Genomic DNA, 17,457 nt, shown 5'->3' with positions numbered 1-17,457 from the left:
ACACGCCTACCTCTCTGAAACTTATATGAAACACAATGTTTTTTGCAAGTCTCCTTTCTGGAGTTGACAGATATGAATCTGTGTTTGCTGAATGTGATTCATTTAGATTCTCTCTTCAAGCCATTTTGTTTCCCCATGCTATTCTGGCAGCTACAGATTTGGTCCAAAGCTCAGAGAAGTCAGGGAGTCTTTCAGTTGACTTCACAAGACTTTGGATTGGATCCTAAATGAACCAAATTTATTTCAATATGTTTATTTTCATAATGCACCCATGTTCTATTTTCACCTTAAATTTAAAATAATTCAAGAATATCCACCAGCGTAGCATGTTTAAAATTAACTTTTAATAATCTGATTAGTTTTATAGATTTCTATTTCCAGCAATGTGTCATTTAATTATACTTCAGCAAATATTTTAGGAGTCACTTTACCAAAAAAATGTCATATTTGCGTGCACCTACTGAGGTTCAATCTAATGTAAATGCTGTATACATAAAAATAACTTATTAAAACAAATGGCATAATATTCAGAGAAATATTTCTCCTACAGTAAAAATATGAAGCTACATTTAAATGACTTTCCTACTCAGTTCCTCTCAACCATATCAATACACACCTATCCATCAAATTTCAAAGTCTTAATATAGTCAACAGGCTTTTTCTAAAGCAAGGATATATTTTTGTAAACATGAGTGAGAGAAAAAATGACAATTGTTAGATATGCTAACCAGCAGAAACTTTGGCAGTTCAATAGTTCATTTCCAATCTCTGTCAACAGGTTTCAGTGTTGTTAATAGAAATTATTGATGCAGTGATTTCCAAAACTTAGTTCCCTGTACTTGATTATTTTATAGCAGTTATACATGAATCCAATATGTTAATGACTACAGTCAACTAACAAACTGTTTTTGAAGGATAATCATTGTTACCATCATGAATAAGCAAATACTGATTCTCTATTAAAGTAATGCAACCACTGAAGACTAGGTGAGAATCTAAAGTTTTTTTAAAAAGAAACTAACCATATCAAATGAAGGGCTCTGCTTTAAACAGATGTCTGAGGCAACAGTAACAATTGGTTAGTGTGGTCATCTGATTTGGGTGTGCACGCGCAGCACCACAAGTAAGGGAACACAAGGCTTTGTCACTGAATATGAACTTACCTTCCCACAAGCTCTACAATGATGCCTCCTTTTGGTGAATGTAAATCTGGCCTCACATTTCATGCAGTTTGGTGCTTGAGAATCTGGAACCCAAACTGGAGCCACCTCACCTAAAGTAGTAAATGGCTTTCTGGTGGGAGCTCCAAACTGACCAGCTCTGAGATCATTATCTGGACTATCTGGGGCTACTGCAAGGCACGGACTACTAGAAATCCCAGACTCATACTCTTGTAAATGTTCCCCAGTAGTATCAGCAACAGACGCATTTAAAGATGTCTCATCAGGAAACATATCGGCTGCCAAGGTTTCCCCTATTTTTGCCTTACTGAAGGCATCATTTTTATTTTTAGTATTACCTCCACAGTTTGGGGGAACAAGGTCATTTTGTAAATGGTCCGATAATGGCTTTGGAATTTGCAGTTTAAGATTTGTAGGTTGTTTGGGTCTTGCACCACCAAATGGAACACTGATAGCTTGCATGTTCGTTACCGTTTTTGGTGATGTTTGCCCTTGCACAGATGGTACCTGACTACAGAGATTATGTAAATAATTTTTCTTCTTTTGGTCACCAGTATTATTTAAAATAACACCACTCCCATCTGAAGTCTCATTTCCTCTTTGTTCATCAACACTAGTGTAACATTCAGATTTGCTCTCCTCTATCTCCTTTTCCTCTGTCACTGAGTCTTCCTTGGAGGGTAATGTCTTTGGAATACGAGCAACAATTGGGTTCTGCATTCCATAGGAATCACAACCATTAGACAGAGAGCTTGCTGCTGATGTACTCATAACATCAGAGAGACTGGACCCTTCAAGCTCATCTATGTTAGTTCCCTTTACATCCATGCCTGCGTCCATCATCCCATCTCCATCTTCTCTGCTATTACAACAAGCCTCCTCAGGCTCTTTTATCTGCAAAAGTCTTTCACTTTCTGCATGATTTTGCTTATTACTCATCTCACTCAGCTTAGTCAATGCCCAATGAGTCATGTCCTGAGATTCAGGGAAACACTCTGCTGCACTGAGCAATTCAGTTGGGCTGAGAATTTTGTCACAGTCACCAACTTCATTTTCCACAGCATTATCATCATCAGAAGCAATATGCTCTGCAAAGCATTCACTGTAATTGCCACTTTCAGATATATTTGGCTGACAAGTTTCAGAGAGCACCGGTAACACAGATTGATATATTTGAGATGTTTGTTCCTCTATAGCTTCCTCCACCACAAAGTTTCCTATACTTGAATCAGGAGAAGAATTTTTAGCTTCCAGGACTGTTCTTTGAGTAATTGCTTTGCTAGTTAAATCCTCAACTGATGCACAACTCCCTTGTGTTTTAACAGTGCCATCAACTGGTCTCTGCGATAAGGTCACTGCATTAATCCCTGCAATTGTAGGTTCTGAGAACATACAGTCTCTATTCATATTAGCATCATCCTTTAATCGAGGGGGAGTGCATGCGTTAGACAGACTATCAGATGAAGTATTAATCAAACGGCTAACAGAGTCAGCTTCAGCATACAGACAATTCAACTGTACTTGCTTTTCTGTATCTGTATCTTTTTCAGTGGATCCATTTACAGTAACACAAAACTGATCATCCTGTCGGTTTTCATCATCCAGTGTAAAGCTAATAGTGTCCGTTAAGGACTGAGTGCTGTAATTTTTGCAATCCAGCAAATTGCCACTTTGTAGAGTCCTTCTGTCGCAGTTATGCATGACTGCCACTACAAGAACATTTTTCTCATCTGGCAAGCAGGCTGTATTTCCACATTTCTTTTCTCCTGTTTCCAAAGCATTACACTGATCATCCTGATTACTGTTTCTCTTCATTACATGATCATCTGCTGTTACCTGATCATCAATCCACACAGTTGGGGTCTCAGGATTTATACTAAGATCCATTCCATTAGCACAATGATCCCCTTCTCCTCCTATTGAGGTGGTGGCTGAATGAGCCAGTGACAAAGACTTTAATCTCTGTTGATACTCATTAAGAACTGAAGCTTCGTTCACACTGGACAGCGCTGGATTACATGGCAGCCGACGAGAAGGGAGATCTAGAACCTGATTCCACTTTGCACCCAATAATGGAGGTGAAACAGCATCATCTGAAAAATTAATAGGTTAAATAATAACTAGATTATAATCCATCACAATGACACAACTGCCCAACTCTACCTTATAGGATAGTTCACCATCCATGGCTCCTGTAATCCTTTTATGTAACAAAACTACTTCTAAACCAGGAATGAACAGATGTCTCATTCTGGACCAAACAGCAGAAGACTATTTGCTAATACTTAAGTATTCAAGATCAACATCTACTGATATAACTGCACAAAATTTCTACGAAAAAAAACAAAAAACATCTTTAGCATGTATGACCAGTCAGTTGTCCAGTTCTACTATGAACAGGCACTTCTAAATGGACTAATTGGTACACTATGTGAAAGAGAGAGGGGACACAACATACAAAAAATTCTCAGTTGCCTCTACAGAGGGGGGAGGAAATTAGATCTCACAGAGGATTTTATGCTTAGAATAAGATTAGTTTCACTCTACAGTTTATGTTTTGCAGTGCCATTTTTATCAGGGTTCCTGGTTCTCCTAATAATAAAGGTTTAGCTAATTGTTTTCCTTGAAGTGTTAAAAATATCAAGTCACATCCATATTTCTATTCCTATTAGGATTTGTAAAATTCTTCACTTTAACACAAACTACAATTCTGACAATATCCCTTTACAATGTTTACACAGCAACAGTTAAGTGTAAAGCACCTCACCACTGACAGTACAGGTAAATGGAACCTGATTATAAGATGATGTCCTCTTCTAAGGAAAACTATGAAAAATCTCACAAGTGGCTTTGCAAATTAGGAGGTCAGTATGCAATTAATGAAAATTAAAAGGATATTATAGTCCCTGTCCCACCAATGGTTTTCTCTGTGTAACGTCAAAAACATGCACCTACATCCTTTTTACAGAAGTCACTCACCTTCATTTTGTTCAAATTCATCTAAAACCTTATCAAGGTTATATGCCTCTGCTTGGAAATAGTTCTCCATTTGTCAGAAAATTACCACCCAGTTCCTTGTACGAACCTGTGAAATAGAGACTAAATTACCATCAGGTATCCAAGATTCAGTTAGCAATATTCTATTATCCTCTCCAAGTTATATTTGTTTTGTTTTGTTTTTTAACTTGGCAGCCTTCTAAGTTTACAAAAAATTTCAAAACATACATACTTTAAATTTTAAGCCAAGTCCAATATGTTTAAAATAATTAACTACCTAAGAGCACATTTGAACTGTAAGACACTAAAAACCAACATATAGACAGAGCAAATTTAAACGTAGAATTTGTTGATGTGGGCCAGGTGTCTGAAGCTGATAATGTATGGGAAAGGCAGTTTCATTTTCATATGCTTGTTGTCAGAGCAGCTGAAGATATGCTAATCAAATGAATGGAAAGAATACTAACCCATTTGAATCTGCAAATGTAAATCATTTCAAAGTACACTTCATTCCATACCACATCACTTACAAGGCATTATATGCAAGACTCTGCTTATTCAGGTGCATTTTTAATTTAATGGCAAGAATGTCTTTCAGAGACTCAAACAGGAAGTCTAAACAGCTGAGGGAAATTTCTTTTGTAAGGATGGGAGGAAAGAGTGCCCTTTTTCCTATGTTTCAAAACTCCCAGATTTTTCCCACTATAATATAGTGATACAATTAAGGGGAGGAATTTTCCACTCTTAGTTACTTACAGCACTTCCACACTAACAAGTGCAGATAATATTTTTCAGCACATTATCAGTAAATCAAAAATCACACTATAATCATATGATTTTGCCAGTGTGACTCATTACTGTTAACACAACTAGATGTTTCAAGGATCTTCTTAACATTTCAAATTCAAGGAATAAGTTAATATTGCTATCTACTCCAGCATTTAACTGGGACTATCAAAGCTAATAAGCTAAACTTTTAACCTGTTACAAGCTTCAGGAAGTGCATCTTCCCCATATTGCTTCATCCATGTGGCCATCACAGAAGACCATCATAGTGCTGAGAATCACAATGGTAAATCAGTTCAACAGGATTTCTATAATACCTAAATTACCACCGTGCCTGTTGTATCTGTGGGAACTCCCACATTCAACATACAGGCTGTGGAACAATAGAAAGGCAATACCCTCTAATGAACAAGATGCTCAGATGACAGTCTGAAATTCAGGATTTTAGTCTCATTTTGCCATTGATTAGCTATATGGCTTCAGACAAGTAATTTTCTTTCTCCATGCCTCTATTTCCCTATGCATGAAATACAGATATTTATTTCACTCCTTTCCTCATAGTATTATATGAATAAATGTGAAATGATCTGACAATTGCTGAGTAGAACCTAGTGATTCATACAACGTAAGTTAAATGTACGCACCCTCGTTAAAAAATAAGTCTCAGGATGGAGAGGAAAATAATCCAGAAAAGAAAAACTGAGTCATTAAGGATGTTACTTCAACTTAACACAACCTCTCAACTGACACTTCAGCTCTGTATCGGAGGGGTAGCCGTGTTAGTCTGGATCTGTAACAGCAACAAAGGGTCCTGTGGCATCTTACAGACTAACAGAAAAGTTTTGAGCATAAGCTTTCGTGAGCACAGACTTCAGCTCTGGCAGCACAAGGAATATTATCTTTTTGCTAACAATGGTTGCCAGCAATAAGATGCACTGATTCAATTCTGAAAACACTTAAATTGCCAGCACAGACATTTCCACCATTACAGAGCGTGTGCCATGGCACGATTATAGTATACAGCTTTTGATTTGACCTGTTCCTTGAAAATCATCTGAAACAAAAGAGAAAGAAAAGGTCTTCTTCTCCACAGGACTGGTTCTCAACACTGTGTGATGAGGGAAACAATGAGGTTATGTCTACACAGTCCAGGCCCAAATGCACAGACCACAGTTAAATAGCACCACACCCCTCAACACAAGTCCATTGAGCCCATGTCACGAAGCATGGGCCAATCACAGGTGTCTAATTGCAGTGTAGACATATGCATAGTGCCTGAGAGTTAGACTCTGGCTTTATAAAAAACAGCCAGCTACAAAATTTAGGTCCTATTCATATACAAATAAATCAGGGAATTAATCACAGCAGGGTTTCAAGCTGAAGTTGCACTTCACTTTAAGCATGTGCCCTTCCCTCTTTACACTGGGAACATGCTTATACAGCTCAGTGACTACAGTAGTGCCTCGATTTATGTGAGGGTTCCGTTCTCATGCACCCTCGTGTAACTGAAATTTTGTGTAAGACGGGGGGCAGTTTTTTCCCCAGCGGAAGGCATGTTCTGCAGCCGGGGAAGCAGCAGGAGCACTTGGAGCTCCGTTTGAAAGGTAAGTCCTGGGACTTGGTGGGCAGTTGGGGAGGGTTAAGCCTGGCAGTGGGTTAGGGCTACAGGAGGATGTGGTGGTAGTGAGCCAGGGCTGTGGGGGGGGGCTTTGAGCTAGAGCCACGTACAGGATGCTGAGCTGGAGCTGTCCCTGCGTGATAAGCCAAGCTGTGGGCTGGGGGGTGAACCTCAGGGGGAAGGGGGTTTGAACTGGAGCTGCAAGTGGCAGTGGTGAACCGGAGCCCTGCTTGGGTGGTGAGCTGGCGGGGGGTTTGAACTAGGGCCGTGCATGCAGGGGGTGGGGAGGTTGAACCAGAGCCATGCATGAGGGTAGTGAGCCGGAGCCAGGCTCAGGAAGCAAGTGGGACTGGAGGGAGGTTTGAACCAGCGCCATGCGGGGCCAGGGAATTGAGCTAGAGCTGGGGGTTGCAGGATTTTGAGTTGCACTTAACTCATGCTAATGAGAGTTAAACGCAAGTCAAAATCACACATTAAGGGTTTACTGTACTTCATTTACAATATTCAGGTATACAGGTAATAAGCTGAGAGAATTACAGAATAGAAACCTTTGGCTCATCTACACTAACCCCCTCCTTCGAAGGGGACACGTAAACAAACCCAATCGGAAAAGAGCAACCAAGTGCTGCGCTGCATGTAGAACACCTCATTAGCATAATTAACATCATTCCCACCACGTGAATGGCAGCAAGCAGTGTAGCCGCAGGCACTTCGAAATACTCGCGCAAGTTCGAAGTGCCCTTACTCCCAAAATGTTTGACAGTGACAAAGAGACCAGCAAGCAACAACCAGTGTTGGTAGGAATGGGGGGTCAGCCTCTCATCCTTACCCTGCCCCCCAAAGGTCACCCTCACCCCCCACCCTCCTCTGATGCCACACTCCCAGCCTTTGCCCTGATTCCTGCATGTCCCCTCGACCCTCCAACCTCTGCCCTGAGCCCACCAGCCCAAACCCTGCACCCTCCTTACTCCTCACCTGTGACTCCTGCATCTCACATACACACACCCAACTCCCTGCCATGACTCCTGAAGCCACCACATCCCCACTCCCTGCTCCGAGCTTCCCCACACCTCACAGCCCTGAATCCACATACAGTAGACCCCCAAGTTACATGATGGATGCGCTCCTGCACACCCTAGCATAATTCAAATTTTGCACAAGTCGGTGGCAGGGAGCCAGGAACCAGGCAGTAGCCTGGCTCCCAGCTCCCCTCCACTGGTGGGAGCCAGGAAACTGACCAGTGCTGGTGCACTAGTAAATTTCCAGGCTCCTGGAAGCCCAAGGGACCCGGGAACCAAGCTGGTGCCACTAAGCAAGCCAGGAGCAGCTTCTCCCAAGCTCCCCAGAGCAGGAAGAAGCCATGCTACCACTGGCGGAGTCGGGGCTGGAGTGGGGAGCTGGTGGATGAGTTATGCTCCTGCCAGCCCCTGGGACCCCAGGCTTTCAACTGCCACTTAACTCACATTAACAGAAGTTAAGTGCATATTGAAGGTTTACTGTACTCCACCCCACACTTAAATTTCTTACAGTTATTGTAACAACACACCTCCCTCAACCTCTTGCTCTGAGGCCCCCTACTCTGGGGCAATATAACTTAAATTCATCTCCAATTCAAAGTATCACACTATACATTTCACATCTATTTTGTCTGTGTTTAAATTAGAATGTAACAGCAGCGGCTCAGTGTGACAATCAATTACACACCTTGCCAAAGTCCCACTAAGGTCAGAATCTGTGTGCCCAAAACTACTTGCAAGTAAATGTAAGACTGAGCAGTTTGAAAAGCATTAGACAGGACTCTGTCTCATGTGGACATGGGGAAGTCAGTGGACGTGATATACCTTGACTTCAGCAAGGCTTTTGATACAGTCTCCTACAACATCCTTGCCCATAAGTTAAGAAAATATGGATTGGATCTTTGGACTGTAAGATAGATAGATAGCTGGCTTGATGGTCGGGCCCAACAGGTAGTGGTCAATGGCTTAATATCTGGATGGCAGTCAGTTTCAAGCTGAGTGCCGCAAGGCTTGGTTCTGGAGACGGTGTTATTCAATGTCTTTCTTAATGACCCGGATGAGGCAATTGATTGCACCCTCAGCAAATTTGCGGATGATACAAAACTAGGGGGAGAGGTAGATACGTTGGAGGATAGAGAGAGAATCCAGAGGGACCTGGATAAATTGGAGGACTGGGACAAAAGAAATTTGATGAGGTTCAATAAGGAGAAGTGTAGAGTCCTGTACCTGGGGCGGAAGAATCCCAAGCATTGTTACAGGTTAGGGACTGAATGGCTCAGCAGCAGTACAATGGAAAGGGACCTAGGGGTTATGGTGGATGAAAGGCTGGATATGAGTAAACAGTGTGCCCTTGTAGCCAAGAAGGCTAACTGCATACTAGGGTGCATTAGGAGGAGCATTTCGAGCAGATCTAGAGAAGTAGTTATTCTCCTCTATTCGGCACTGGTGAGGCCACATCTGAAATAGTGTGTCCAGTGTAAAAAGGTATGTGGATTTGCTGGAGCAGGTTCAGTGAAGGGCAACAAAAATGATGAAGGGTCGGGAGCACAAGACCTATGAGGATAGGCTGAGGGATTTGGGCTTGTTTAGTTTACAGAAAAGACGACTTAGGAGTGATTTAATAGCAGCCTTCAACTTCCTGAAGGGGAACTCTAAAGAGGAGGGTGAGAAACTGTTCTCAGTGGTGTCAGATGGCAGAACAAGGAGTAATGGTCAGAAGTTGAAGAGGGAGAGGTGTAGGTTAGATATTAGGAAAAAACTACTTCACCAGCAGGGTGGTGAAGCATTGGAATGTGTTGCCAAGAGAGGTGGTGGATCCTCCAGCCCTCGAGGTTTTTAAGTCCCAGCTGGACAAGGTCCTGGCTGGGATGACTTAGTGGTGGTTGGTCCTACTTAAAGCAGGGGGCTGGACTAGATGACCTGCTGAGGTCCCTTCCAGCCCTATGATTCTGTGATTCTGTGACTCCTGTCCCCAGTAACAATGAGAACCAGGATATGACTTGAAACCATTCTATTCAAATTTTTACCTGCTTCTCAAAATAGCAAAAGGGCACCTATCAAGGAATTATCTAGCAGAAATATATAAATTTTTGTGGGACCACTTCAGTAAAGAGGAATGCAGGAATTGAATTATGTAGAAGGAAGAATAGCAAAATAAAGACAAGTGTCGGAGGGGTAGCCGTGTTAGTCTGGATCTGTAACAGCAACAAAGGGTCCTGTGGCACCTTATAGACTAACAGAAAAGTTTTGAGCATGAGCTTTCGTGAGCACACACTCACAAAAATAAAATAAAATAAAGACAATAGATTTCAAAAAGCTTTAGCAACCTTATGGAACTGATAGGTAAACTCACATAGGAAGCAAGACTAAAAGGGAAAACAATTGGAGACAGTTGGCAGTTTTTAAAAGGGACATTATAATGGGTACAAGAGCATACTACTCCACTCCATAGAAAAGATAGGAAGTATAGCAAGAGCCCACCCTGGCTTAAGCAGGAGATCTTAAATCCTCTAATAATCAAAAAGGAATTCTATAAAAAGTGGAAACCAGGTCAAATTACAAAGGATGATTATAAAAAACAGAAGTTTGTAGGGGCAAAATTGGAAAGGCAAAGACACAAAATGAGCTCAATCTAGCTAGAGACATAAGGGGTAACAAAAAACATTATACAAATATGCTAGAAACAAGAGGAAGACCAAGGACAGGGTAGGTCCATTGCTCAATGAAGACAGAAAAAAATAAAATGTGGAGCTGGCAGAGACCCTTAATGACTTCTTTGTTTTGGTTTTCACTAAGAAGATTGGTGGTGATTGGATGCCTACAATAGCAAATGCTGAAGAAAAGGAGGTAGGTTCAGAAGTTAAAATAGGAACAGAGAAAGTTAAAAATTACTTAGAAAAGTTAGATGTCTTTAAGTCACCAGAGCTGATGAAATGCATCCTAGAATACTCAAGGAACTAACTGAAGAGGTATCAGAGCCATAAGCCATCATCATTGAAAAACCGTGGAAGACAGGCAAGATTCCAGAAGATTGGAAAAGGATAAATATAGTGCCCACCTGTAAGGACAGAAATAAGGACAAAAAAGTAAACTACAGACCAGTCTGCTTAACTTCTGTGCCAGGAAAGATAATGGAGCAAATAATTAAGGAATCCATCTGCAAACATCTGGAAGATAAGGTAACAGTCAGCACGGATTTATCAAGAAAAAAAATCCTGCCAAAGCAACCTGATCGCTTTCTTTGATAGAGTAAAAAGCCCTGTGAATAAGGGGAAGTAGTAGACATGGTACACCTAGACTTCAGTGAAGCATTTGACGCAGTCTCACATGACCTTCTTGTCAATAAACTAGGGAAAGACAACATAGATGGGACAACTACAAGGTGAGCACATAACTGATTGGATAACCTCTCTCAGAAAGTAGTTACCAATGGTTCACAGTCATGCTGGAAGGGCACAATAAGTGGGATTCCACAGGGATCAGTTTTCGAACTGATCAACAATTTAGATTATCGCATAGAGAGTAAGCTTATAAAGTTGCGCATGGTACCAAGCTGGGAGGAATTGGAAGTGCTTTGGAGGCTAGGGCTGAAATTCAAAATGATCTGTAGAAAGTGGAGAAATAATCTGCAGTAAAGAGGATAAAGTTCAGTAAAGACAAATGCAAAATATGCCACTTGGAAAAGAATAATCAGTTTCACACACACGAAATGAAAACAAAAAAGTAGTCCAGTAGCACTTTAAAGACTAACAAAATAATTTATTAGGTGATGAGCTTTCGTGAGACAGACCCACTTCTTCAGATCACAGCCATACCAGAACAGACTCAATATTTAAGGCACAGAGAACCAAAAATAGTAATCAAGGTTAACAAATCAGAAAAATATTATCAAGGTGAGCAAATCAGAGAGCAGAGGGGCTGAAGGGGTGCAGGGGGGAGTCAAGAATTAGATAAAGCAAAGTATGTAAAAGAGCCCCTTATAAAGAGCCAGAAAATTGCTATCCCAGTTCAAACCACATGTTAATGTGTCAAATTTGAATAAAAAAAAGAGTTCAACAGCCTCTCTTTCCAAACTTCTGTGAAAACTCCTCTTCAGTAAAACACAGACTTTCAGGTCATTAACAGAATGGCCCATTCCATTAAAGTGCTGGCTGACAGGTTTGTGAATCAGGAGTGGTTTTATGTCTGTTTTTAGTGGGCGTGTCCCACGAAAGTTCATCACCTAATAAATTATTTTGTTAGTCTTTAAAGTGCTACTGGACTGCTTTTTTTGTTTTGATAGTATATAGACCAGCACAGCTATCCCTCTGTTACAAAATGAAAAGTGACTGTCTAGTAAGGAGTACTAAAGAAAGAGATCTATGGCATCAGAGAGGACCACAGCCTAAATATAAGTCAACGGTATGACACTGTTGTAGAAAAAAAGAAAACAAGATTCTGGGATACATTAGCAGGAGTGTCATAAGCAAACAAGTAGTAATTCTTCTACTCTGCTCCGTGCTGACTATTTATTCATGTAATACTGGAGTACTGTGTCCAGTTCTGGGTGCCACATTTCAAGAAAGATGTGGAAAAACTGGAAAAGGTATAACTAAAAGAATTAGGTTTTGAAAAGAGAAGATGGAGGGGACATAACAGCTTTCAGATACCTAAAAGGGTATTATAAGGAGGAGGAAAAAAATCAATTATTCTCCTTAACAACTGATGGCAGGAGAAGAAGCAATGTGTTAAATTTCAGCAAAGGAGGTTCAAGTTGGATAATAGGAATAACTTCATATCAGGGTAGTTAAGCACTGCACTAAATTTGCTGTGGAGTTTGAGGAACCTCCATCATCGGAGATATTTAAGAACAGATTAGATAAACATCTGTCAGAGATGATCTTCATGGTGTCTGGTCCTGCTGTGCAGGGAGCTGGACCCAATGGTATTGGTATTCTAAGATCTATGCAATAAGATACCAAAAATCATTGCTTTTCTGGTTTGCTGAGGACAAAGAGGAAGAGATGCGTTACAAGGACTACATAGGCTTTACAAAATAACATTCAACACAAAATTTTACATCTTTAGTAAATGCACAGATTTGTCTAAACATCAACAATAAATCAAGCCAACAAAAATTACTCCTAATGCTTTATGCCCACTACCATGAAAGTCTTACACAACACAGTACACTTAACATTTTTAAAAGTATTACTTCATAAACTTTATGGAAAAATATCTGTATGTTATGGAACAACAAGAAATCTTGTGGCACCTTCTAGACTAACAGATATCTGTCAGTCTAGAAGGCGCCACAAGACTTCTTGTTCTCAGAGCTACAGACTAACACGAGTACCTCTCTGAAACTTGTATATTATATGTTAATGGAAAATTGCTGATTTAAATTTGGCTCATCCCTAAGACAAACAGAAATGTTGCCACATTTCCCCTCCACAAACCTAAATAAAAGAGCTATTTGTGAACAAATACACATTCTATGAAGTTTGAAGCCCAAATGTTGAAGCACTACCACTGAAATTAATTATACAAAAATGAGCTCAATTGATTTTCACTGTCTGTGCTGAAATATATCAAGTGAACAAAGAACATCAGAAGACATGAGCACACTGAAACATTATCATCATTACACTTAACAATAATGCTGTGGATTAATATCACATATAAAAATGTGTGTGTTTTTAACTGATAAACTGCCTGCACCCCACTGGGATTCCACCTGCACCTTGTGAACCCCGTTTCTGCCCTTTCCCCATGCCTCATACATTGCAGCACTGGAGCCATGCACTTCCTACCCCTTCCATCTCCTTCCCAGCACTTTTGGAGCACTATGTATCCACTGGTTGGCACTCTGTCCCCACTCCTAAGCCTCCCTCCCAGAGCTTGAACAGCTGCGAACAGTTGATTCATGGTGTTCAAACTCTCAACACCATGCTAAAGGCAGAGAAGTGGGGACGGAGAACAAATCAGCAAATTCATGGTGCTCCCAAAGTGCTTGGAGGGAGTGGGAGGAGGATGAAATGTGGGGCCCCAGCCAGCAAGACATGTGGGGCATTGGGGCAGAGAGGGAGTACGCAGGCCACAGACAGAACCTCAGTGGGCCCCATGCAGCTTGCAGGCCACAGGTTGCCTGACACTAGAATAAGGACTGGAAGTGAAAATACTCAAGGTTCTAATACAGCAAGCTACAATGATCTGGCAGCTATTATCCCAGTGGTTTAGAATTGCAGTTTAATTAAAAAAAATCTTTCCCTGTAAACTAAACACACTTCATAGACAAACATACACCTTTGCTGCTTGCTGGCTGCTGCTCAATTCATGGAAATGAGTACCAGAGTCAGAATTAAAACTAAGTAGGTTTTTCCATCTTCATCCACTATTTTAAAGGAATACATAGCATTTAAGATAATCCATACATGTAGAGCAGGTCTGGATGGCTGACCGTATGATTTCCACGTAGTGCTGCACAGCAATAGTGACCCATAGGAACATTTGTATGATTAGTGGAGAAAGGCAGAAAACTGCGCACACAATTCAATCTTTAGAAAACTGAGAAGACCCAAATAACATTTTTAACCCTGTTGTCCCAAGGAAAAGACTCAATCCTGAAAATCCTTAGCCATGTAAGTGATCCCAGTGAACTCAATGTGCCCGCTTACAAGAGTAATTAATGCTTTTGCAAGTGAGAATTTAAAGATTGGATCTCTATGTTGGTAGACAGCAGAGGAAACACCTTTTGTTTCCTTTTGTAAATTACTGTATCATAGGTTCTAATAAAAAAGTGTACCAATCCAACAGGATAATGGCCACATGTTTAACTACACGTTTGGTTAACCGAAGTGAATTTTGTGACTAAATCACTGAACTTTTTAAAATTTATTTTTAGTGTAACATTTCCCCTGAAGTATCTTTAACATTTCTTTTCCTCCTTAGAGGTGACCCTAATACTTGAAAGAATTGATATAACCTAATTAAGATGATTAATAACTGCACCTTACTGTCACACTGAATCAGCAGCGCAGGGTTCTCTGGCTCAAAGCTGATCCTTTCAACCATTACTCTGAAGAGGGCAGAGGCTTAACTTGTTTAAGCGGAATAATCTTCAGTAATTCCAGAGACAAGCATTTTATTTTTTTCATGAAAAAATACAATAAATTAACACTGAACAACAAACTGAATTCAATGGACATTGTATTGAAGAAAGGGCAGTTTACTGAGCCCTTGAAAAGTAGAATTGATAATCCAGAAAAAGCTCGGAAAAGTCCACCATGTCAAGATTCAGCGAGAATAACTATTTAAAAGAATGATTATGATGTAGTGAAAAGAGAAGCGAAAAAATGCAACTTTTTCATTCAGGTGCTCATTAATGTTTGTGCCCAGCAACTTCTCAATCTCCAAACACTAAGCCTCTTTTCAGCCAACTTTGTTTCTTTTGGTTAATTTTTTCCCCCCTCACTTTTACAAACCTTGGGCTAAATTTGAATTGTGGTGCTTATGAAAGTAACATTGACTGCAATGGCCATACACTGCTGACAAGACAACTTTGTAAAAAATACTCCACCAAACATGGCTCAGCTTCTGGCCAATAATACTTAATATTCCAGTTCCGGGTTTCTCCTGACAGATGCCTGTCTGTTACATTAAGTGATGGGTGGACAATCATTTTTAATTGGGAGGGGGCACTCCAAGATTTAGCGAAAGCAAGAGCGAGTTTGAAGGTGATGGATAAGATCTGGAAAAGCAAAGCAATTAGCATAAGAATGAAGCTGAGCATCTTGACAACATGTGTATTCAGCAACATGTTGTACAGATGCGAGACATGGGTGATAACGAAAAATTCAGAAAGAAGAATATTGGCATTTAAAAGGAGTTGTTATAGAAAGATTCTGAGAATAGGATGGATGCAGAAGATCACCAATGAGGAATTATATAAAAAGATATGGATGAAAGAGAACCTGCTGCAGAAGGTTATAAAACGGAAGCTACAACTATTTGGGCATATTTGCAGAATGAATGACGAATGAACAATCAAGACCCTGGTATTTGGCATAATGGATGGTTCGACAGGAGAGGCAGACCCCACTGAGAATGGACAGATGATATAGTAGATTGATGCAGAGCTATTCTACAGAAACTAAGCCACTCCACACTGGACAGGGAAAGATGGAAGGAAATAGTGAGAGAGGCATCAGACACCAACGGGCGCTGAGCCCATGGTTATTGATGATGATGACTCCAAGATTTTGATAAATGGGGACATACTTTTCTATGAAGGAGGTGCAGAGTCTGGGATGGAGGTTGGGTGCAGAAGGTAGCTCATAGCGGCAAATAGTGGATGACAGGAAAAAACCTATTCAGATTCTGACTCTGGTATTCATTCCAATGAATTGAGGCTGGGTGCAAGGTAGGGTATGGGGTCTGAGAGGGAATTTGGTTGACAGAAGGAGTTTTGTCCTTTGGGAGAGCATCAAAGGCATGTATATATAAGTAGTGTGCAAACAGTGTTTCCTTTAACATTCAGATCCTTAACATTACTGTCATACAGCTCTGTATTATATTTCCTTTTGAGTTTAATGGTCATTTAAAAGCAAATGTTTCAAAGGATATGGAAGAGACAGTATTGTTAGAGCTGGGTAAATTTTTTCAGTAAACAATTAATTTGACAAAAATGCAATTTCATGATGACCAAAACTATTTGCAAACTCATGTTGAAATTACCAAATTTTCCAAATAATTTCACATCAACTTAATTTTTTCTATTTTTCATTCTTTTCATTATGCAATAATGTTAATTTTGTTATTCAGCCCCATATTGGGGTTCTTTGTAAGATAAAACCATGAATTAACTTTCAGAATTATTCCCTTTCAGAAAGAAATTAGCAAAAAGTTGTGCTGAGAGTGTTTAAAAGACTGATAAAGGCCGTGTCTACACTAGCCCCAAACTTCAAAATGGCCATTTCGAAGTTTACTAATGAAGCGCTGAAATACATATTCAGCGCTTCATTAGCATGCGGGCGGCCGCAGCACTTCGAAATTGACACACCTCGCCGCCACGCGGCTCATCCCTTTTCATCCCTTATGGAATAAGGGGACTTCAAAGTAGGCGGGGTCCTTTCAAAAAGGAGCCCCGTCGGGACGAGCCGCGCGGTGGCGAGGCACGTCAATTTCGAAGTGCTGAGGCCGCCCGCATGCTAATGAAGGGCTGAATATGTATTTCAGCGCTTCATTAGTAAACTTCGAAATGGCCATTTGCATGGCCGTTTCAAAGTTTGGGGCTAGTGTAGACATGGCCAAAGAGCCAGAAAGTGAGTAAAAGAGGATAGAAAAGGAATGATAAATAGGAAAGTGGGGGAATTGAAAAAGGAAGAGGATGGAGGGTCATCTAGAGTCATGAGAGGGTGGGAACAAAAGAAATTACCTGACTGAAGAAATTTAGCTGATTATTTCAATACTTTCAAAAATAACCACAAATTTATATTGGCTGTTTGTTGCTAACCACTATTCATTTCAGTGCTGGCATTTCAGGCACTGTTGTAGAATTATAATTTGGCTATAATATTGGCTTTATCCAACCAAAGGTTTTCAAAAGTATTCACTTCCAAGACAGACTGGTTAGGTATAGGATAGCATGGCTAGTCTGCAGCTCCACTTCGATGGACAGAAAGACACTTGCTCAAATATTTACCTCTATGCAGAAAGAATAGATTACAAGGCAAACCAAAGCATATGAGGTAAAATAGCACCTGCAGCACTGCAACTCCAGCATTTCTCAGATCTGGCTACTATGTACCTGCAAAGTCTATATAAAGTCCAGAGCATCCTCCAAAAACGTTTTTTGCTGGATTCATCTTAACACCAAGTC

General features: G+C 40.5%; 1 protein-coding gene across 1 annotated transcript in view; it reads right to left on the bottom strand.

Moving 5' to 3' along the window:
* ZFYVE9 (zinc finger FYVE-type containing 9) overlaps positions 1-17,457 on the bottom strand; it is a 94,191-nt gene that overhangs the window by 52,242 nt on the left and 24,492 nt on the right. The window contains exons 3-4 of the mRNA XM_075003573.1: positions 4,161-4,266; positions 1,164-3,274 (exon numbers count right to left, since the gene is read on the bottom strand). Coding sequence (XP_074859674.1) covers positions 1,164-3,274; positions 4,161-4,230 — 2,181 coding nt within the window. The 5' untranslated portion in view covers positions 4,231-4,266. The remainder of the gene's footprint in view (positions 1-1,163; positions 3,275-4,160; positions 4,267-17,457) is intronic.

This window comes from Carettochelys insculpta, chromosome 9 (assembly GCF_033958435.1).
Source record: "Carettochelys insculpta isolate YL-2023 chromosome 9, ASM3395843v1, whole genome shotgun sequence".
In the NCBI taxonomy this organism is placed as follows: Eukaryota; Metazoa; Chordata; order Testudines; family Carettochelyidae; genus Carettochelys; species Carettochelys insculpta.
Note: the sequence above shows the minus strand (reverse complement) of the source record. Positions and strands in the feature narration are given on the sequence as shown.